Source organism: Mustela erminea, chromosome 1 (assembly GCF_009829155.1).
Source record: "Mustela erminea isolate mMusErm1 chromosome 1, mMusErm1.Pri, whole genome shotgun sequence".
NCBI lineage: Eukaryota > Metazoa > Chordata > Mammalia > Carnivora > Mustelidae > Mustela > Mustela erminea.
Genome location: NC_045614.1, coordinates 207166199 through 207189820, shown reverse-complemented (window position 1 = coordinate 207189820; position 23622 = coordinate 207166199). Strand labels below are relative to the sequence as shown.

General features: G+C 45.7%; 1 protein-coding gene across 10 annotated transcripts in view; it reads left to right on the top strand.

The window, feature by feature from the left end:
- Positions 1–23622, top strand: part of TIAM1 (TIAM Rac1 associated GEF 1) — a 383887-nt gene that overhangs the window by 278502 nt on the left and 81763 nt on the right. For 9 of the 10 annotated variants that reach the window (XM_032353687.1, XM_032353692.1, XM_032353699.1 and 6 more), the window contains 5 exons: positions 9647–9871; positions 11713–11898; positions 17755–17901; positions 20399–20473; positions 22987–23157. In XM_032353687.1, coding sequence (XP_032209578.1) covers positions 9647–9871; positions 11713–11898; positions 17755–17901; positions 20399–20473; positions 22987–23157 — 804 coding nt within the window. The remainder of the gene's footprint in view (positions 1–9646; positions 9872–11712; positions 11899–17754; positions 17902–20398; positions 20474–22986; positions 23158–23622) is intronic. The other variant, XM_032353696.1, reaches the window with a different exon arrangement.

Here is a 23622-nt window from a genome sequence, read left to right as displayed (position 1 = left end):
TAGCTCCAAGATTTATCAAGTTCTTCGTTGTGTTGATATAATACACTCTTTATGGTGACTTTTGTCATTTGCCTTTGTTTCCATAGGTTTTCCAGGTCTAAAGCAATTCTTCCTCTTCTTTCTTCTAACCTTTTACATGCTTGAAAACAGCTCTCATCTGTCTTGTGCCATGTTTTCTGTTCAGGTTTCCCTCTGGAAGGTTTCTGAGCCATTCTCCCTACAATTCAGGTCTTTGGTGTTCTTCCTTGTAAATAGTTCTGGAACCCAACCCCCTGTCCCCTGTGAGGTCAGTCCTACGCAGTCTGCCCACAGTTTGGTTCCTGCTTCTTCCCATTTTCTTCACCACGCTAGTGTCAGTTCCTTAATTTAGTAGGAACCGCACCAAACTGTTGATTCATACTGAGCTTGTGGTTTATCATACCCACAACATTAACTCTTACAAGTTCTCTTCCATCTTATAATAGATGTTTCAAGAACTCTAAATCCAGAAGTTAAATATACTTCTTTGAAATCTTATGTTTGTGGTTTCTGCGCTTCTAATGAACTTGTTGAAATCTTCTTGGATCCTAATTCGATCTTCCCTCTTAACTTCATGCTCCTCTGCAGATCAGACAAACTGGACCTTTTGTCGTTGCTTTCTCTGTTGGTTTAAATGTCGCCTTAGTCTGTAGCTAAGTCCTGTTTTCCCATTGCCATAGATCATCTCCCTGCCTCTAGCTAGCCACTTTAGAAATACTTACCGTTGGTTTTGACATGGGTTAGTTGTGAAGGTGGGTGAACTCCTAAGATATCTGGAGCCCCAGGCAGATTTTATCTACATAAAGAATTTGTTTCACCCCAGATCAGCTTCGTCAACACCATTCTGGTGGCTCATCTCATGCAGTCTAGTGAAAGAAATACCAGATAGGCTGATGGGAACAACCTGCTAGGCATAGACTCATCCAGGAGCTCCTTAGCCTATCTTATTGATGCTACGTATGGGATACAGGGTCAGAAAGCTCCCTGAAAGGGAGAAGGGAGGGGAGTTCCTCCCAGACCCTGTCCTTTTCAGGCATCAGAAGGGGTTTTTTCCAAAATACGGGACCCTATTTGCTTAGCTCTTAGGAGGGTACTGATGGAGAGTGTGGATGTTGAAGTACAAAGTGAATACACAGGGCTGGTACTCATTTACGGCACATGCCCTACTATTATTGTATTCAGAGGTCTCCTCACATATATTAAAAGTACAGTGCAGGGATATAATTGTGGCTGAGCTAGATTTTAGTATATAGTCTGTATACTATTATGTATTTTCCAAATAATATGTTACTGACCGTATTTGTCTTCCTTTTTACATTATTTTAAATTTGTATGAAGTCAATATGAGCACATAGTTTTAAAGAATTCAGTTAACCTTAAAAGACTTAGAGTGAAATTCTCCTCTCGTCCTCTGCCTCTTCCCCAAGCCTCAGGTCGGTCCCCAAAGCAACTAGGCTCAGTTATTTTAGCTGGGTTTTTTGTTGGGTTGGGTTTTTCTTTTTTCTTGTATTTACCCTCATTTCTCATGAACATGTTTACAGTATTTCTTAATTGACTTCAGACATCAGCTACTGACTTTCTGTGATGACAGATGAATATTCAGCTGTATTATATATGAATTCTCTCCTTTCTTCATATTTGTATATGGTTATATGAACATTTAGGATTAAATCAATAATCTCTGTTATACTGTTAGGATTTTCCATGCTGCTGTGACCATATAAACCATATTAGCTGCTGGGCCAAATAGGGTACCATCATTTTATATTCCTTTCTTGAACAGCTTTTTGGTTTTTTTCCTATAGTTAATGCCTGCCTCTTGTTTTCTGCTCCATTTACTTATTTTTATGCTTAATTAGCAGTATTTTCTGAATCTCCAACTTATTATCTAGTCTCTTAGTACTATTTTGGGTCCTGGAGATTGCCTTTCCCTGGCTCTTTACCCTCCTGCTCCAGTCCGTCTCTTTTCCTAGCCTCAGGCAGCGTAGTTACCCTGGTTTTCCCCTCATTACCGTAGTTAGATTCTTGGATTGCGCATCTTCCTTTTTTCTCCTTCCTTTTCAGGAATACAAACAAATAAACCTGTGATAACTTCCTACAAAATGGTTCATATTTGAGAATATCTTCATTCTGCCTTTTACTTGAATTATCTTGGAGGCATTTGGAATTTGGTTTGAAACTCATTTCCCCTTTATTCACTTAGAGTCTCATACCAGTCGCATTTTGGATTATCTTGTGTGTGCTTTATTTTCTCTTTTGAAGTTTTAGAATAATTTTCCGTCACCAGGGTTATGACTTCTTAAAGGGGTTTGCCTTCTGTTGAGATCTTAATTTTCTTTTTATTCCTAAAAGCTCCTTTTCTCTCCCTCCCCTTCCCTCCTACCCTCCTTCCTTCCCTTTCTCCCCGCCCCGCCCACCCTCCCTTTCCATTTTTCTCTTTCCTTCCTTCCCTCCCCCCTCCCCTTCCTCCTTCTTTCTTTTCTCTTTCTATCCTCCTCTCCCTGTTCCTTTTTCATTGTAACCTGTGCATTTGTTTATAGCTTTAGATTCCTTTGCGTCTCTGTCTCTGGGGAGGTTACTGGGTTTTCAGGGAATTTTCGGGGCTTCATGCATTATTTCCCTTTCTTTGAGATACATTGGCTTCTGCGCGCTTCGGTCTCTGGCTTTCATGCTAGAGGCGTTCATCACATGTCTGGTGGTCCTTGATGATCTGATCATATTTAAATGTGAGGTACCAAAAAACTGCTCGGATATTGTTTGTGCCGTCTACGGGGGGCTTTTAAGCATGAACAGATGGTAAGACCTTTTTGTTGGGGGTATCCGTTTGACAGTGTTTATTGGTCTTTTCTGTGGGGCTCCTCGGCTTTGCCAGAGATGACTCCTGCCATTGCCATCTTCTGGGCAGCCTTCCATTGATTCCCGTTTGCAGTAAACAGTTCCTCCTTTTGTGCCCCTCTTCCTAGATTCTGGACCCTCTCTTCTCCAAAGAATTTACCTTAGGTGGGTGAGGGGGTAGGGAGAGGAGGAAGTACGAGGTGGGGGGTGGTACCCAGTTTTATGACTTTGTGCAGTGGATGAGGAGAGCCTCATATTAAGTTCTCTTTGCAGATGGTAAAGATGGTACTGGGATACTGGGACACCTGGCTGGCTCAGTCCGTAGAGCTTGTTACTCTTGATCCCGGTGTCTTGGATTTGAGCCCCTTTTTATTACTTAAGGAAATTTTTAAAATGACAGCTTATTTAAGTCTTGTATAAATAAGATTTAAAAATAGAAAAAATAAAGACTTTCAAGAATTCACATAGGAACTTCATTCCCTGCTAACCTCTTAAAAACACCTAACTTTATTCCCCTTTTCTTGGTTCTTTTTAAATGGAAAAAAAGAAGTTCAACCTACTTGACAATTATTCTCGTGCCTCTATAAACTCAAATTATCTGAAATTTTAGTTTCCTAGATCTGGCATATATTCCCTAGTATTTCTCTCGTTTAAAATGAATTTCCCTTTTCCTGCCACTCACGTAAACCATTGATTATCTGAAATCACTGAGTATCCTCCATTCAGTTGGGTAATTGAAGCTGGAGCTATTTAAATACATAATGAAGCCCTAAGCTTCATCTTAACTCCGCACTCAAAGGGGCTCTTATGCAAAATGCATTTTTTGCTGATTATATTCCTCTGTTGGCAAGAACTTTGCTTATTCCCTTCACTGAACTTTGTACAGTATTTATAGCATCTCCAGAGGGCAAAGGAAGAATCAGGAAATTCAGTTTTGCTACCTGTCTGCTGCTGTTTGTTTAATAGAGGCAGATGAGTGTGGAGGAAATCACAACCGTGGTGACAGGAGTGGGGGTGGGGGGGGGTGTCTCTCCTTCCTGCCCTTTGACCCCTGGATTCTGACAGAGGGCCCTTTAGTGGACCTAATGTCCCTAATCAAACTTGCCTGCTTCAAGAAGGCAATGCAAAGGTAGCGGTTTTGAAAAGCTTTTGCTAGCATGTCAGATTTTAAGTCCTGGGCAACAGTCTCTCAAGTTAGTGGTCTGCCGTGACCAGCTCTGCAAACTGCCGGGAACTGTTAACACAGGTTTTCTGCTTAACTCGATGCTGACTTCAGTCAGGGTGGACCTAGCCCACCTTCTCCTGGACACATAGCTCTGGGTGTGCCCCTGGGAATGGACCAGCCCTTTCACAAAGCTCATTTAGGGAACTGTGCTTCTTAGAAATAGACTCAGCTGAATGATAGAGAAAGGCAGAGCCTGCTGTGTTGTTGAGACAGGACAGCAGGAGCGGAAGTTTTCTCTTATGGAACTGCCTTCAGCCACTAACAGGTTCCGGAGAAGGTTGGACGCTTGATGCATACTTAATGGTTAAAATGCCTGATGGATACATTTTCCATAAAGCTATAGGCAGACTTGTCTCTCTCTCTCTCTCTCTCTTTCTCTAGGCTGTAGGGCTTGGTGCTTTTGTGTATTTGTTTTTTGAAGATTTTATTTATTTATTTGGCACAGAGAGAGAGAGAGAGAGAGAGAGAGAGCGAGCGCACAAGCAGGGGCAGTGGCAGGCAGAGGGAGAGGGAGAAGCAGGCTCCCCGCAGAGCAGGGGGAGCCTGATTTGGGACTCGATCCCAGGACTCGGGGATCATGACCTGAGCTGAAGGCAGATGCTTAATCAACTGAGCCACCCAGGCGCCCTTGTGTATTTCTCAAAGTCTTAATTGCGGTCAAGTACACGTGACATAGCATCTTAACTGTCTGTAAGTGCGCTGACATTTGGTGGCGTTAAGTAGGTTCGCACTGGGGTGTGTCCGTCAGTGCCGTCCATCTGCAGACTCCTCTCATCTTGCAGACCTGAAACTTGCAACACGAGCTCCCGCTCGCCTCCTCTCCGAACCCCTGGCAACCACCATCTTTCTTTCTTTAAATAAACTTCAGGATAGCTGCTCTGCCAAATTTAAATATACATCTTTCAAAGGCTCCTTCGCTTCTCGGCTAGTTTCGGTCTTTCTTTCTACTTACTCTTTTTTTTTAAAGTAATCTCTGCACCCAGCCTGGGGCTCAAACTTAGAGCCCCGAGATCGAGAACCGCCCATGCTCCATCGATCGAGCCAGCCAGGTGCTTCCACTTCCTAACGGGGATGCAGACATAAACTCTCCGGCATCAGAATGGGGGTGTGTTGCCCTTGGCTGAGTGTGGCAGAGATCCTCAAAGGTGGAGGGAAGAAGGGATCCCGCTTTCATTAAAGAGAGGAAGAGGCTGTTGTTGTACAGAACCTATCAGATTATGGCTCTCCTTGTGGTTGAAAGTGTGGTACATAGACTCCTCGAGAAGCACTGAAGTGGGATTTTCACTTGCATCAGTCAGGATGGTTAGATTATTCTGTAGGAAGGTACAGCCCTCATATCTCCTTTTCATTCTGCCACGTGTCTGACAGATACTGCTCTGAGGCCGTGTTTGTCCCGGACTCTCTGGAACCCAGGCTGACAGAAGGTTCATCCTGACATGGCTTCCACGACTGTAAGCAGAGGGACCAGAATGGGAGTGAATCGGGCTTGTGTTTAGTGATGACACATGTCCATTCTCCTCAGATTCATTGGCCAAAGCCATGACTTGGCCACACTGAACTTGAAAGGGAGCAGGAAGGTTCCATCCTCCTGTGTGCCCAGGGAGAGCTCAAAATGTTCCAGTTGCAACACGAATGACACCACAGGGGGCCGGGTTCGGAGGAAGCGACGAGAACTAGGGGTTCAGGAGCAGCGTGGCATGTAACAAAATGATTTTCAGCACGGGATTGGTCAAGATCAAGGTTTGCAATAAATTCCTGTGTTATATCTAACTTTTTCTGGGCTTTGGTTTCCCCACCTGTAAAGTGCACCTGGGCCCCTTCTAGGGGAATGTTTTTTATTTTAAAAATTTTAAATTTCTAACTTAAATTAGCAGAGCCTGTATCATGTGGTTGGAGATCTTAACCAATAATTCTTCAGATCTGCCATCAGGCATGTAGGTTTCCTTTTCTTGCTCCCTGGGGTAAGGTGGGAGGGGTCTGGGGGTGGGGGTTTCTCACGGAGGCGGGAGGTGGCTGAGGAGCCGCTGCGGGGGACAGATGCCCCCTCACAGCAAGCGTCGTTGATGTGCTAGGTGTTTCTACAGCAGACGCGCCTCTCCTCATGGCACGTGCTGCCTCCCCATAGATTCTGTCTGAGACGCTCCCAGCGGTGTTCTTTTGAATAAGTGAAAACGCCGGCTCCCCTAAAGTCTGAGTGCTCACTGCGTCCCCTGAGCTGTACACGCAAAGGAAAACGCATGCTTCAGCTCAAGGAGGCAGCTGCTTATCCGATGACCGGGGCCCCATTGAGAGGATCGGGCTGCTTGGAGCTTCCCTTGCAATCTTCTAGAGACAACTTTTAAGGAAAAATGAAACCTGAAATCTATTATTTTTAGGATAGTCACAGAAAAATTCTGCGTAAATTTAGGGTGCTGAATCTTAGAAGGTTTTTTTTTTTTTTTTGTGAACTTGCTATTAAAGTATAATTTCTACACAGGAAAGTACACATTTTGATGGCATTTCAAAAGCTCATACCCCCATGTCGTACGCGTGTGTATCCAGCACCCGGACCACGGAGCCGAACATGGCCAGTGCCCCAGACGCCCCCCTCGTGGTTCCTTCCAGCTGCTTCTCCCTCCCCAGCTCCCCGCAAAGCTCTCCTCTTCTGACTTGTAACAGTACATCTGGTTTTGTCTGTGTTTGTGCTTTAGACCAGGAGAATCGTAGTCTCTATTCTTGTATGTCTGACAGCTCGTCCTCAGGGTTACGTGCGTGAGGTGTATTCCCGTTGTGGTCTTAAGTTCTCCGTGCTGTAGCGTGCTTCATCGCGCGATCATACCTCACGTTACGTATGCATTCTGCCGTGGGCGGTGTCCAGTTTGGCCCATTGCAGATGCTGCTGCTGTAACCATCTTGGTGTATGTATTCAGGTGAGCGTGTGCATGCATTTTCATTGAGCGGTGTACCCTGGATTGCATTTTTGGGGTCACAAGCCATGACTTTTCTTAGGTATCCTCCAGTAGCTTTCCAGAGCACTTACACCGGTGGTATATTTCCATCCAGCAGCAGCCAGCAGAGCCTGGGAATCCTGGTTGCGCAATATCTTCGCCTGCACTTGGTATTTTCTTCCTGGAAGCTTTTTTTTTTTTTTTTTCCTAAGATTTCACTCATTAGAGAGAGAGGGCGTGCATAGAGGCAGAGTTAGAGGGAGAAGCGGACTTCATGCTGAGCAGAGAGCCTGATGCGGGGTTCAATCCCAGGACCCTCAGATCATGACCTGAGCCAAAGGCAGATGCTTAACTAACTGAGCCACCCAGGCTCCCCCCTCCTTTTTTTTTTTTTTTTTTTTTTTTTTAAGATTTTGTGTATTTGAGAGAGAGAGAGAGAATGAGCTTGGGAGGGGCAAAGGGAGAGGGAGAAGCAGCCTCCCTGCTGAGCAGGGATCCTGACATGGGGCTCCATCCCAAGGTTCTGGAATCATGACCTGAGCCAAAGGCAGAAGCTCAACCGACTGAGCCACCCAGGCGCCCCCTCAAAGCTTTTCTTTTAGAGAAGAACCCTTACTAGCTTGTTTTTCCACCTGAGCTAACTTCTCCCTCCCTCCTTCCTTAGCTCCCTCCCTAGACAGATAGTTAATTAGATAGATGAAAAGTAACTCTACTTGGAAACATACCCACTAATGCCCAGGCACCGAGAGACTCTAAGGGTCAAACCCTGTGCTCTGTACCAGGCAGGAACAAGCCTGGTGCATTTATCACATATGGGAGGACCTAAAACTCTGTATTTTTCTGGAGTTACTTGAAAGTAATATATAAAGATAAAACAGAAGAGAGTGACTTTCTAAGAGGAGATACACCTTAACAGTTTGAAGCAACATTAAACATTTAAAGGTGAATGTCCCGTGGGTCCCTACAAGTATTTACCTTGAATTTCCGCTGTCACTACCTCCTCTTCTCCCCCTCAGTTTCCACAAGATGATTCCATTTGCTTCACTCTGCCGCTCCTCTGAGAACGTCCAGCTCCCTGATGTCTTCGTCAGGCGCAGGCATACACTTCTCTCTAAAAGTCTCAACTGCCGGGCTGTTGAGGTCTTCCTGGAAGGTGGTAGCTCTGTTGGCTGGCACCATGTCTCAGTTCCCTCTGTGGGACACCAGACTGAGGGGATTCAGAAATAACGTGGACATCTGGGGTGGTCTTTGGTTGCTGGGGTGCAGAATACCAGGCAGTAGGGGCCCATGACTGGAATTTTGTTCACCAGCCAGCCCTCCAGTAAGTTTGGAGACTAAGAAGTTGCATCAGAGAGGGAGGGGGAAAAAAAAATCAGTGTTTTGTGCGTAAAAATGATGTTGGCTCTTACTTTAGTACTCAAGTGGCCGAATAGACCTTTTTCTTCAGTGAGCTAATTTCCGAGTGTTTATTAAACCTCTCCGGGCTTCAGGGGATACCCGGAAAATTCTAGCCTGTCTTCACTTAGAGATACTCTTGACTCAGTTCCTGAAGTATTTGTAATGGTGGTTTAGTGCAAATGAGCTGTCTCCCCCAGACTGTTCTCTGACTTTCCCCTTTCAGAGCCCCTTGAGTTGCTTTGAGTTGCTTGTCTGTTGCTGGGGGATGGCCATGTTAAAGGAGAACGGAATGGGAAAAGCCGTTCCTCGCTGCTGGGTGGCTCCACTTCCTAGAAAACTCCCACGTGTCCCCGAACATAACGCTGCTTCTGGCTGCCTTGAGCTCCTTCCGCAACCCTAACTGTGTCATTGCTGCTTGACTCTGGCACAGGGCCTGTGGATTTGGGTCACAGCAGCTCGCCGGAGGCAGGGCTGGTGTGTTCCCTGGCCAGTGATGTTCCTTGGCCTCGATCTTGACCTTGGAACTGACCAGCCCTCTCTGAAAACTGACCTTTGGTTCAGAACAACCCTCTCCGCCAGAAAGTAAACTCTCCGTATAGGATTATCACATATACAAGTGTCTTAAGTTCGGACTGCTGTTCACATAAATGGACAAGAAAACAAATAAATAAGCGGGTGGCTTGTAAGCGATAGATGTTTATTTCTCACCTTCCGGAGGCTGGAAGTCACAGATCAGGGTGGGGGCATGGTTGAGTTCTGGGCAGGCCTGCCTCCTGATTCAGAGACTGCATCTTCTTGCTGTGTCCTCCCTTGGCAGAAGGGGACTAGTTAGCTCCCTGGCCGCTTTTTATAGGAGCGCTAATCTGCCACAGGAAGGCTCCACCCGCATGACCTAAGCACTTGGCAAAGACCTCACCCCCTCATACCATCACACAGTGGGGTTAGGATTCCAACATTTGAATTTGGGGGAGACAAATTCATTCCGTCACAACAAGCGAGTTCTGAGCAGACCCAGAGACTCCCATCCCACGCAGCTCTTGGAGGCCGGGGGTGGGTGTGGTGTCTGACCCCAGACCTCCTTGTTTCAGTGTCTCTGCAAGGGGAGGTCGGGATGGTGAGCCTGACCCACTGCGTATGCAGACCTGTCACCCTGACTCCCAGGGCCGTGGCTTTACTAGAAATGCGCTGGTTCCCTGCTCATAACCTAAGAGGCGGCTGTTTCTCCCCCCCCCCGCAACTGCAGACCACCAGCCAGACGGAGCTGGAGAACTGGATCACCGCCATCCACTCTGCCTGCGCGGCGGCCGTCGCAAGGCACCACCACAAGGAAGACACGCTCCGGCTTCTCAAGTCTGAAATCAAAAAACTGGAACAGAAGATTGATATGGATGAAAAGATGAAGAAAATGGGCGAGATGCAGCTGTCTTCAGTCACTGATTCAAAGAAGAAGAAAACTATATTGGACCAGGTACTCGGTCTTCCGCGTTGGGACTTGGGTGGGGGAGTGGTAGGGCTCCCAAGTTCTTGGGCTCCTTGGAATGACAGAGGATCATTGGTGATGTTATTAGCCTGTCATCTGGGTGGCTGAATTCTTTACTGTGACAGTCACTGTCCCTCGCCCACCGTTCCCAGCCGATTGTTGTGAGCAGGAGGTACAATATCACATGGAAAGAATCTAATAGAGGAGGCTTCTCACTCCCACTGGTACCACGCTCCTTCTAGGGCATTTGTGAAATTGCCGAGTCTGGAGGTTGCCCCCCTCCCCCGCTTAGGTTGATGAGGCGCTCTGCTGTGGGGGGACACACTCCCGATTCCTCAATTTAGAAAAGGTAGAGTGTCTTTTAAAAAAATGTGTTGGCAGTGTTTGAGTAGAAGTATAAAGAAAGACTGTGCGAGGTGACAGACAGAGGACACGTTTGCCTTCTACTCAGTTGTTTCCATGCCTGTGATAGCCATCTAGTCATGCTTTGAAGCTTTGTCTTAATGTTTAGGAAATAATTATGTAGGTAAGTGAATTTAAATCACTGAGCGGTTGATGGCATGGGCCAGCCTGTGGTGTCCTGTGGGTCTCGCCCGCTGTTACCAGACACGGTATTTATTGTCATTGACACGAAAGTCACATGGTGTACAATGACCCATTTCGAAATGTCCAATTCAGTGGCATTTTGTTCATTCACAGTATTGAGCCCCCACAACCTCTGTCTTGTTGCCAGACATCGTCTTTCACCCCAGAAGAAAGCCCTGTTCCTGTTAAATCGCTTCCCCCTGCTCCCGGCGCTCTGTCTCAATGGATTCACCCATTTTGGATGTTTGATGGAAGCGGAATTATATAACACATGACCTTTTGTGTGTGAATTCTTGCCGTTTGTGTCATGTTTGGGGCTTGATCCACATTGTAGTGGATCTTTGTACACACCATAGTTTATCCGTTTGTCCACGGGTGGACATTTGGACTCTTTCCACTTTCTGGCTATTGTGAATACTGCTGTGGACGTGGACGTACGCGAACACTATATTTCATGTCAAAGTAAAAAGTCCATGTCCACCATTAGTCGTTATCCAGATCATGGCTGACATCACTGAGCCCTCGCTGTGCACCAGACCCTGAACTGAGTCTCATTCTTGCATGATCTTTAAATATCACTTCCGTCTTAGAAAGTAAGTATTACTTGCCATTTTGAAAAACAAGGACACACACACACACACACACACACACACACACTCACACGAAAAGAAAAGAAAAATGAGGATGCATATCTTGGATATACCCTGTGGTTGGAATTCTATTCCAGAGCCTCAGTCTTCACCTTCTAGTGTTTTCTGCTTCCCACCCTGAACTGTCTGCCATGACCTCTTCCCAACAGCTCCTGGTCTCTTTGCTTGTGATCTTTAATTCACCTCACTTTTCCTTTTTTTCTACGTCTTTCTATGAGAAGTCTTCTCTTGGTAAGTCCTAGAATTCTCCAGTGGTAGAAATCCTACATTTGGGTTTGTGGCCCAGAGCTTGGAGCTGATGGGCTAGAATGGCCCACAAAAGTGACATCTGTAACGGGACACACAGAGCAACTAACATATACTTTCTGTTTACCAAACTTAATGTATGACTGTAGATCTTTGTGGGAGGAAAAAAACACTAAGTTATGAAAACAGTAAGTCTTGAGCTGCTGTTCCCTAGGAAATTTAGGGTACCTGTTGTTTACCCCTTACAAGTGTGATCAGTACCTTGAGAACATACAGATCTGTAACGTTTGTGGAGGATGAAGTTGTTAATGTTTGTTTTCCCTTTTACTCACCTTTTCACCACTGTAGATCTTTGTTTGGGAGCAAAACCTTGAACAGTTCCAAATGGACCTATTTCGTTACCGCTGTTACTTAGCTAGCCTCCAAGGCGGGGAGCTGCCAAACCCCAAAAGGCTACTTGCTTTTGCAAGCCGACCAACGAAAGTGGCGATGGGCCGTCTTGGGATCTTTTCTGTATCGTCCTTTCATACCCTGGTGAGTAGAGGCTGAGGTGTGTTTAAGAAATATTTATCTTGACTGTTAATCCTGAGCAGGACTCGACAAGAGTGTCGGCCGTGTTTTTCTAATTTACTGCTATGTGTGGATGTCTGACGTGTCCCCTCCCTCTGTGGTGGGTACAGATCTTCGTTTGAATCTGTTCTGAAATTTATTACTGAACGCCTGTCTTGATGGGCCCTAAATTACCGTGCAAAGAAGACATGAAAGTTATTATCTTAAGAGATCTCTGCGTGTAGTGTTTGTTGATAAGTCGTGTCATCTTTAGGCAGTGTCCTGGTTTTTATCCAAATACAGATTTTTTTGATATTAACCTCGTGGAAATGTTAAGTGGAGAGCTCTCTCCTGCATAAATACATTTGACACACACGCACAAAATCATATAAACCATTTAGTAAACATAGATCTCTTTGGAGATCATCCTTCTCACTCTAATTTTAAATATTGTAATTCTGGAAATCAGTTCTGGACAGTCATGACTCGCCGATGCGTTCGAGGAAGGTACAGATCTTCCGTGATTTTCCAGCCCGACCGACATAACGTGTTTGCTCCGGAAGGAGAGTGTTCCCCTGACCTCCAGAGCGGCAGATTGCCTCGTCGTGTTGTGTGTTTGCAGTCTGTAATTTTATGTGCTTGCTAAATTGCGAACAGCTTTATGTGCTTTTGGCTCCTTTCTTCTCAAAAATTGCTGTGCGAGTAACACGGTTTCAACCCATCCAACTCAACACCCACTTAACATGTACTGCACCTTTAGCACATTTGCTGCGGAATTAAATGTTAAGGCTCAGGTTCCAGAAGCGGCTTTGGAAGACCTTGGCTGTGCTGCTCTTGGCTTGCCGTGTCAGCTGTACCCTTCAATTGAGTTCAGAGCTGTAATTCAGTCAGAGGCGTTTGTATTCTTTATAAATAGATTAGCGTCATCATTCAGATAATTAGGGGTAGATTTACATTTTTAAAGAAGTCTTAAACCAATTTCTGGAGTTATTAAAACTGGCATCCTGATTTGTTCTGCTAATTACAGCTCAGCTCTTGGTCTCTCTTGCTCTCCCTGGCTACAACCTCTCCATATAGCTATTAAGTCCTTTTTTCTTCTCTTTTCTTTTTTGTAGGGATGGGTCAACGTGCTGTGATGTCTAATCTTGCAAATGGTTTTTAGTTTGAGGCTCTAGGGCTGTTTCTCTGAGACCTGTACATCCATTTTAACTTGACCAAATCTCAGTTTGCCTATTGTGCAAAAAACAAAACAAAACAAACAAACAAAAACCCCAAATTGGGATAAAAATTCTTGTTGGCTGCCTTGCAAGAATGTCGAGGTGGCTTTTGTGTTACGGGAGCTTATGGCAGCTCATAAGCTGCCATGCATCCATGGTGCAGGTCCCGTATTAATTCTAAACCCCAAGCATCCGAATGACCTTTTTCCTTTTCCTGGGCTTGATGAGGTTTTTATAAGAAATAATTCTGTGATCCACCTAAAACTTCTTTGCCTCACTTTCTTCAAAGCCATCAGAGCTGACTTCTCTGAAACAAGGAAGTAAATCACTGTATTGTTACCCTTCTGTAGTTTATCTGCCGACTGTCTAATTTCCTCTGCCTCACTATCTGTGATTTGTGTATTCTTTTTCTTTTGATGGGCAGGCTGTGACTGTCTGGCCAGTTCAACATGGGAGAGTTAGGAACTTAGGCTTTTTGGGCAGTGATTTTATTTTATTTATTTATTTTTTAAATAAAAGTAGAGAGAGGCAGAGAGAGAGAGCTAATGCACAAGTTGGGGGGAGAAGCAGGCTCTCCGCTGAGCAGGGAGCCCGATGTGAGGCTCCAGGACTTTGGGATGGTGACCTGAGCCGAAGGCAGACGCTTAACCGACTGGAGCCACCCAGGCGTCCCTGATCAGTGATTTTAGAGAATATATATATATATTAAGACCTTATTTATTTATTTGACAGAGACAGACACAGCGAGAGAGGGAACACAAGCAGGGGAAGTGGGAGAGGGAGAAGCAGGCTTCCTGCCATGGAGCAGGGAGCCCGATGTGGGACTTGATCCCAGGACCCTAGGATCATGACCTGAGCTGAAGGCAGACGCTTAACCATATGAGCCAGCCAGGTGCCCGCAAAGGAGGATATTTAATTCCTTACGTGCAGCTTTCTCTTCCTTTGGTGTTTCCTCCCCGCTCCCCCGCAGCTGCGTCTGCAGTGTGGTTCTAGGTGCCCGTGTGTCTAGGTGCCCGTGCAAACTTCTCTTTTCCATGAGGGGTTTTGCTTCAGACAGAACCAGTTAGGCAAGGCTGTCAGGTATCTGTTCCTGTTTGCTGCTCCCGTTCCTGTAGGAGATCCCGGGTAGGGAATTTTACAGTCTGATTTATTGGAGACTTATTTTTTTCCTCCTCTCCTTGTCATTTGACCCCAGGGAATTTTTTTTCCTTGGGATTGAAACAGGCTTCAATCAGCTTTTGTCCAGAATTTTTTTTTTTCCCCTTCTTCTTCTTTTAAGGTGGGGGGTGCATGGGACGAAGAAGTGTGAGGGCAGCCGGGCAGGGGGGCGGGGGGGACGGCGAGGAGATTTGGGCTACAATTTAAGTCCCATTCACCAGGAGGGCTTCCCATAATGCTCAGTGATTTGCAGTAATTAACTGAAGGGTCCCCACTGTACTCTTTGAAAGAAGGTTATCATTGTTCTTGTTTGCACAGATGAGCAGAATGATAGAGTAATCAGGTTCCGGCCACAAAGGGAGGCATTGTCTGGGCAAAGATCATTGAGAAACTCTGGAGCTCTCGTCTACTAGTTCTTTTGCCAGCTTCCCCCCTACTCACCCCCAAATCCCTGAGCTTGTTTTGGGTCATTATTGTGTTGGGGGTTGTACTTAGTTCAGCAGTTTCTAGGGCCCCCGGCAGTTTAGAATAGAGCCCTCGGGGAAGCACCCATTGGTTAAACAGACTAAACCAACTGGTCAACCGGTAACTGAGAATATTTATGATTGTAGAAGTTTCTCTTCTGGGGGCACGTGGGTGGCTCAGTCAGTTAAGTGGCTGCCTTCAGCTCAGGTCATGATCCCAGGGTCCTGGGATCGAGGCTCATATAGGGCTCCTTGCTCAGCAGAGAGCCTTCCCTCTGCCTGCTACTCTCCCTGCTTGTGCGCTCTTTCTGTCAAATAAATAAAATCTTTTTTTTTTTTTTAAAGAAGTTTCTCTTCTGGGCTCAGTTTTTCCAGAATTATAAACTGAAGAGTTACTGTTGGAACCACGTTATGCAGGATCTCTGCTTTTGCTTTGTGATGTTGGTTTATTTATTTTCTCCAATTCAGTCAACAAGTACATGGGAAGCCTGGCATATGTCACTTATTTTTGCGATCAGGTTTCTAGCAGCAGACAACCCAAAGTTCTTTTCCTATTGGAGATTATATTCTTGTGGGGGGAGATGCAGAAGAAAGAAGCAATTAAATAGACATGGTAGATCCAGTATTCATGTGTGCCACAGGGAAGTAACCAAGGTAATAATACAGGTACATATGAATATATAATCAGGGTAATACATCGGCCCTATATTTACATACGGCTGCCTGTATGTGTGTGTGCATGTATCCATAGGTGAATTTATCTGTTTTTTCTTTTTTTAAAGATTTTATTTATTTATTTGACAGCAAGAGAGAGATCACAAGTAGGCAGAGAGGCAGGCAGAGAGAGGGGGGCAAGCAGGCTCCCTGCTGAGCAGAGAGCCTGATGTGGGGCTCGATCCCAGGACCCTGAGATCATGACCTGAGCAGAAGGCAGAGACTTTAACCCACTGAGCCACTCAGGCGCCTGTTGGTGAATTTATCTATTAATACGGAGGTAGATAAATATGAGGCCAAAGGGACGCTTTTTCCCCTCCAGGATTTTTAACTTTAATACCATTTATTTAGTGGTTCTTGGCCTCATTTTGTGACGATAAGCTTAACTGATCATTGAAATAGTCACACGAGCATGGATTTCGTGAGCACACTATAGGCTTATTCTTTTTACAACTTGTGTTTACCTCTAAGAAGGTGAGGAGAATAGAGAAAATGTTTATCCGTTTCAAGTAGACATGTGCCTTTTGGTTTGGGATTTTTTTTTTTTTTGGTCCCCCTCGGCAGCACCTTGAGCATAATAATCCTAGATCAGAGCTGTTTCTGTAATGTGGTGTTGGATGTGGGATTTTTATCTGCCCGGATCTGGGTTTTCTTCTTTGCCAAGCTGGGAAAACACAAGATCTCATCTTCCTATTTTCACTTGGGACCAAAACCTTCCCCCGATACCCATGCAGAGAAGCTGTTTGGGTTCCTGTTTGTAATGTCTTTGCCAGTCTGCTCATGGAGCTTCTAGGGGACTTAAAAGCCCAAAGAGGTGTGCCTTCTAACCACCGTGCTTGATGGCTGGGGGGCCCTGATGTTACCCAACGGTGTTTCAGTCCCTAGACTGCTGCCAGTTGGCAGTCATCACCCTGGGAGTGGCCCGTGTGGGAATCTATGACAAGGAGGTTCCAAGACTCATCTCCAGCAACAAAGAATGGGTGGGGAGGTTTCATTTCAAGTCTGACTTGCTGTATCTCCTGGCACTCCCTTATATGAAAGGAAAGCCCGTGGGTGGCCTAAGTGGGACCTCACTTAAGCTCCTGGGACTTCGCTTATAGCCCATAGGATACACTTCAAGCTTGAGCTTGTGCTTGGGAAGAACTCTGGAGTCCTCACCGAGATGCGGCATCTCCTTGAGCCCTTGTCCCAGAGGCAGATTTAAACTTGGTGGGAAGAGGGGGGAGTGGAAATATTTATCTGGGCTGCTGGCATCTGGCAAATATCTCAACAGAGTTTAGCTTCCCTTTATTTGTTTATTTTTTTTTTAAACAAAACAGATCTTTTATTCCCCCTTTTCCTAAACATAGGACACGTAAGGCCAGTAAGGGGGCTTTGCCACTTTCACGGACCCAGGTCCCTTCCATCTGATGGTCCTGCCGTCCTTGGAAAGGGTTCTGTCTGAATGTCCTAGACTAACTAGTTCGCATATGGACCTTCCTTTGTTGAGGAGGGAAGCGATGGAGAAGGGGAAAGTTGCCCTCTTCTTGAGGATGATTCCTGCAGCTTGGTATGGCCCTTCTGCTTATCTCCCATTGTCTAGGACTTTGCCACAAGCGCATGTCCTGCTATAAAGGAAAAGAAGTCAGCTCTGGGTAGCCATGTGCTCAGCTACCTGGGGACTTTCTCTAGCTGAGGCAGAGGGAAAAGGATACTGGGGGACCGCTGTCACTTCCCTAAGAAGGGAATTACGGAATTCTGAGAAAATCAGTGGAAGAGTGGGTTAAGTTTAGATTTTTCACGTGGAATCACAAGAACCAGCACATCCTGTTTTTCCCGACGCTCAGGCACCGTTTTTCCAGAACGTAGAAACAACTCTGTGGCATTCGGGGAGAATCTTACTTAGCTTAACTTACTGCTCAAGGTCAATCCTGTGACCAGAAGGACACCTACTTCTTGGAAACAGAACCTATACATTCTGTTACTGTGTTTTCCTGTGATTTCGGACAGTGATGGAGTTTGCCAGCCTTTCGGTTCTATCTTAAATCCACGAAGGGCCCTCAAAGTCCTCATGTATAGGGGTCAGAGATGAAATGCTTTGGCGGTGGGGTCAGTGTTGGCTTTTTTAAAAAAATTTCTATGAATTTGAAGATCTCATTGGCTTTATTAAGTAACTCATGAATTGGGCAGTGTCCCATCCAGCACGCGGAAGGATGCCCCCTGGAGGTGTGGCGTTGCGGGGACCCCTTGGAGCAGGGGAGCCCTCCTGACACCTCGCTCTTGTTGATGTCATTCCTCACTGTTTGCAGGTGGCAGCTCGCACTGGGGAAACGGGAGTGAGACGTCGTACTCAGGCCATGTCCAGATCCGCCAGCAAGCGGAGGAGCAGGTTTTCTTCCCTTTGGGGTCTGGACACTACCTCCAAAAAGAAGCAGGGACGCCCCAGCATCAATCAGGTAGGAAGCAGGGCCAGGTCGCTTCCCCGGCCAGCTCCCGTTGGGCCTTGTGAGGGGGTGTGTGTGCCTTTATCAATCTGGCTGGTCCTTCACAACGGCTGGTTGACACATGATGTTGCTTGCACTAGACTTTTAGTAGATAATGCGTACGCCTGACTTTGAACCCTGCTCTTAGTCTATCACCAGACTCCTGTCTCCCCACCTGCATCCTTTCTGAACGCTGGTTAATTATAGACCTCCTGAAAGTGCACAATTCATCCTGAGTCTTCAGAAAAAAGCAAGGCTTGTTGATGAAGCCAAGTGGGCACCTGAGCACAGAGTTTTTTAGGCTGCCTCTGGCGCGGGATCAAAGGCAGCCGCTGGGGAAATTGGACTGTTTCTTTGCCCTTGGCTTTTTGGGGTTGACATTAAATGGGTAGCTCCTTTGCCTTTCGCCCAGATGCTGGGGCTCACAGGGGATCTCAGTACATGGCGAACGGCACCACCAAGAAGAGTGGTGGGGGATCAGGCCTCCGACAGTCGGATGCTGTCCCTTGTCCCTTATAACCCTTCTCGCCCAGACTGCCGTCCTATTAGAGTCACTTCTAGGAACTTTACCTCATTGTCATTGTCATCCTCCTCCTCTGGTTTTGTGAAACGAGTGGCTCCAGGACCACTTGTTCGGGTTTTAGGGACTGAAGGAACATGGTTGTTGGTCTTTTCAGGCAGAGGAGAGTGTTGGATTTGTGGATGATGGTGGCTGGAAAGGGTGGCAGTGAGCGTTTGTGGAGGGCACGGTAGGATTGCCGATTCATTCTGTGCCCTCACGCATGGGGAGAAGCCAGCTGACCACCTTCATAAAAAGATCCCTCCTTATTTGTTCTGATAATCCCAGCCTTCAGTGGGCTTAAGAACTGAAGTTTAAAAGAGATGTCAATCCTGAAAACCGATGTCCTGTGTTCTTCACTGACCACCATGCTCACCGTTTAAATGCGGGTTATCTGTGTCCTTGATGGAATTTGCAGGAAACCAGAGTCGCAAATGATTAGGTAGCCAGGACCCCCTATGGTCTGTTCTGTGGTCTCTGGGGAAGGCGGGACATCTGAGTTTATTACTTGGGAGTTCACTGCTGTGTAAATCTGAAGAAAAAACAGTTTAGAGGAGAGTCATTCTTTCTTTCTTTTTTTTTTTTTTTAAAGATTTTATTTATTTGAGAGAGAAGGAGCAGGGGGAGGGGCAAAGGGAGAGGCAGACTCCCTGTTGAGCAGGGTGCCCAAAGTGGGGCTCAATCCCAGGATCCTGGGTCCTGAGACAAAGGCAGATGCTTAACCGACTGAGCCACCCAGGTGTGGCGGAAAGTCATTATTTCATCCATAAAAAAATCACACAAGAGACTTGGCGGCTCATGCCTAAGCTCACCCACAGGGGACTTTCACAGTCAAGACTCCCCCGTCCTTCTGGGAGGTGGTGTGGTGTTGTGTGTGAATCCCGTGAGGGCCGAGGGCTCAGACCACCACTAAAATATATGCCAGGGCTTTGAGGTTGGCAGCTCGGCTTGACCTTCTTTTCTATCAAAAGCCTTGCTTCACCTGCTTCTTTCGTGTAGGCGTCCAGTTGTGTTACATTCCCATCGCTGCCGAAGTAGATGACTCGCATTAACCCAGTCCAAGAGAATGTTTAAACGTATTTCAAAAATCAAAGGGTGATGCCATGTCTTCCAAGCAATTCTTGTTGCTTTTTCTTAAAGTTTACAAAATCTTCTTGCTTAGCCATAAGCACACCAACAGAAATTTACTTACTAATTCAGTACTTTGAAATCGACAAAAATCGTCTGTTTCTGTCGATCTCATTTACATCGGGAGAAAGGCTTTTTCTTAATCATCTGTATGGTCCTGATAGTATCTGATTGGTTTAAAGCCAATATGTGTTATTTCTCCTGTCTCCATGTTTAGATTTTGACGACTTAGCAGAATTCATTTAATTTTGAACAACAGACAAATTTGTTTTGTTTTTTGGTTTTTTTTAAATAAAAAAAAAAAACAACCTTTTCTGTGTTGTAGAAGGTACTAGAAAAGTACGTTCTCGGGTTCTACTCCACAGAGTATGAAAAATTAATTATTGATAAACATTTGATCATGTCTAGGAGGGAACTGCAGAAACTCTTCAGTGTGAACAAACCTAGATCATTGCTTTAGCAAATGTATTGTCTTTAAATCTAAATGAATTATCCAGATCTAAGAGCTAACTTTCTCTTCTCTTCTTCTTCTTCTCCTTCTTCTTCTTCAGCTTCTTTCTTCTTCGAGTTGTCATAGATCATGGGAGGTGATCCAGTTAGAGGAACGTACTTTCCATGGTCTGCTACCATGGAATGTGCTCCCTATTCTTGGATCTGATAGAGGAGTACTTGGAAGCTCTGTAATGTTTTCTAAGAGCCGTGTCCATTTTCCATCCCCCCTCCCATGCCTCGTTTGCCCTCCTGCCCAAGGTCTTTTTTAATATGATTCTTTTGTACGTGCAGGTGTTTGGTGAAGGAACGGATGCTGTAAAGAAATCTTTAGAGGGAATATTTGATGACACTGTTCCAGATGGCAAGGTAAAAATAAACACGTTCCTTTTCTAAAAGTACCACAAATGTATCAACATCACACAATTCATTGGTTTCTTGGGATCCTAAAATTAAGTGGACTCTGTTAAATACCGAAATGATCAGATCTTCAAAGTTATGTAACAGGTCAGTAAAATGTGGAAAAGCCTTTTATGTGTAAAACTTGGTAACAAAGAGAACACGCTCCTGCTGCCATAACATTTTCAGTACTTACCATTTGGATGTGTAATTTCCCATCGAGAATTTAAGACAAAATTTGGGTTCTGGGGAGCTGAGTATTTTATGTCATTGCTGATTCCTTTTATATCCACCTTCCATTCCCAAGAAGTGAATTCGTACTGCCCTCCCTCTCTGCCCACACATGCTGTTTTGTTCCCCTTAATTTCAAAGAACTGTTCCGATAGTATATTCTTTAAACAACAACAACAAAAAAACCCTGCATTTGCCTCCTGAAAGACAAGTATTCAATTAAAGATTCACAGACTTGTTCCAACCTTGTGCTTGGATTTAAAAGGGGTTGTCAAACTGCTCTGATTGAAAGCCCATAAAGAATATTGATTTTTTTTTTTCCCCTGGGCTACTTTTTTCAGCCTCTAAATAAATGGACATTCCCCAGTTTTAAAGACCCTTGTAGTGATACCAGCAACCTCTTTGTTCGGGGGTTCTGATGTCGACAATGTGACCTTGGAAGGATCCTCTGGTTTTCGGACTCCGAATCGATATGACAGAGAGTTTAGCCCTTGGTTGCCATGCAACCCAGCAGCCGCGTCAGCAGCCTGGCGTTCTAGGTGGAGACGAACCTCTGAAATCAGAGTGCCGGGGAGTGGGGGGGATGGGGGCGGGGTTCGGGCCACTGGAGGGGGGAGGAGAGGCGGGCAGCCACGGGCAGGCCTTCTCTCACTTTTGTGCTCGGACTGCTCCTGGATCGTGTCATCGTGGGTACAGAGGCAGCTGTCCTTGGAAATACCCAGCCACAGCCCTCTCTTTGAAAGACTCTCTCTCCCTCTGATGAGACCTGGTGTAATTAAATCGCTGTACCTATATGCGATCCAAGCATAATTTTTGATATTAATGGAGCCATTTCTGAAGTTAGGTAACTCATCTTGCATACGATTATTAGTTCGCTTTTAATGTTGGGATATCCTCTCCAGACACAGAGATCCTGGAACCCGTAAATGTTTTTCCTCTGGATTTCTGTGTCCCTTTTGTTTTTCCGTTTCTTGGAGATACTTTTTTATTCCGTTTCTTGGCTAGAATGCCTTGATCTCAAAGAGCAGTTTAGGTACAAAACTTGGACCAATCCATTGCTAAGCATCATTTTTTTAACATGCTGCATGGGGATAGTAGGAGATTCCGATTTTAGTTAATGGGATTTAACCAAGGGGATTGCTTTTTTTGCCGATCCTTCCTTGGGGTTTAATTTATCTGCACATGCAACATCATTCAAAGCCAGAGCTGAAGTTGTTTTCTCAAGTGAATTTAGCTCACTGGCCTTTACAGAAGTAGGTCCCCCATTCTGGGATTCGTTCTTTTTGTGAATGGAAGTTGTTACGTTACCACCTGTCAGCCTTTGTTTGGAAATCTGTTTCTTCTTGTAATTTGTTAATACCAGCCTTGTTCTTAGTAACCTATAGATGTGTATTTACTGATTGGCCTGGTTTTAAACCAATAATCAAGTCTTATCAAAGCACATCTTGCCCATCAGTATTCTTTCTCCATTGCTGAAATCTAACATCATTCTTTGTTTCCTTATTTCAAAAAGATTGGACCCCTGCTTCATTGCTGTGGAGGGTTTTAGCTGCCTGACTTAGATTAACCCAACCGCTGAATGCACGCATATCCCATCCTTACAAACTGGGCGCTACTCCCCGGCCCTCCCGCAGAGTGGTGGGGAGGATGGTGTGTGGCAACAGCCGAAGAAGGCCAGAAAGATCACGCCTTGAGGTTCCCTGAACGGCCCCTGGGAAATGGGGCCGTATCTGTCCCAGAACTGTGCTGGAAGTCAATGCAAGCACAGAGACGATGGTCCCCGTAAATACGAGTGCTAGAGCATCATCTTTTCTTTAAGAACGTCCCTGGGGCCTCACTGTTGCCTTTGAAACAGAACTCACCCGTAGATATTCTTGCTGCAGGAATTCCCTGCTCTAAATTAAGGCGGGTTGGTGGAAGAAATCCTAGCAAGAACACTGAGCTGAATGGATGAGCCATTTCTCTCTTTCTTCCAAATTTCAGAGTGAGTGCCCACTCACTCACACACGGCCCGCCCGTGGATGCTTTGGACCAGGTCTAAGAAACCGTATCTAAGAAATCTTTCCTTACTCTATTAAAGCTCTTCTCTCAATAACTTCTTCCTGCCTCTGAATGTCCCTTTCTTCAACCAGTGCCACCATCTCTGCTTTGGGCCATGTTCACGGGAATAATTAATCCCTGCGTACGATCTGGGGATCGAAAAGCACAAAGCCCTACCACTGTTGCCCGGCTAACTTGATTTCTTACCGTAGAGGGAAAAAGAAATGGTGTTGCCCAGCGTCCATCAGCACAATCCCGACTGCGACATTTGGGTCCATGAGTATTTCACTCCGTCCTGGTTCTGTCTGCCAAATAACCAGCCAGCCCTGACCGTCGTCCGGCCCGGGGACACTGCCCGGGACACCCTGGAGCTGATCTGCAAGGTATGAAGTTCCTTGGGTCGTTTCCTTGAGAAGAGCGGAGGGGGCTGGAGGAATTTCCCACAGCGCACGTGGAAGTTGGGAGGCGTGCTGGAGAGGCAGGCATTCCCAGTATACCTCCATTTCCCCTCGGAGCAGCTTGGGAATCCTTTGTGATCATATGCATAATAAGCAGAAGCGAATTCTTTGGCTTTGGGAGGTGAGGGATTCTTTTTAAGTAGCTTCTTTCAATATGTGTATTTCATAGAATTGTAATGAGCATATCACACACTCATTGCAAAAATTGTAGACAATTCGGGTAAAGAACAAAGCGAGTGAAACCCACCCTTCCAGGATCTGGAAGTTACGCTGTAAACGGTCTGGCGTCTGTCTTCCCTTCTGTTTTCCACACGCACACACACGCATGTATTTAATGGTATCGTGTTTTGCGTGCTGTGTATAACCTGCTTTTTGACAGCAGCAGACACG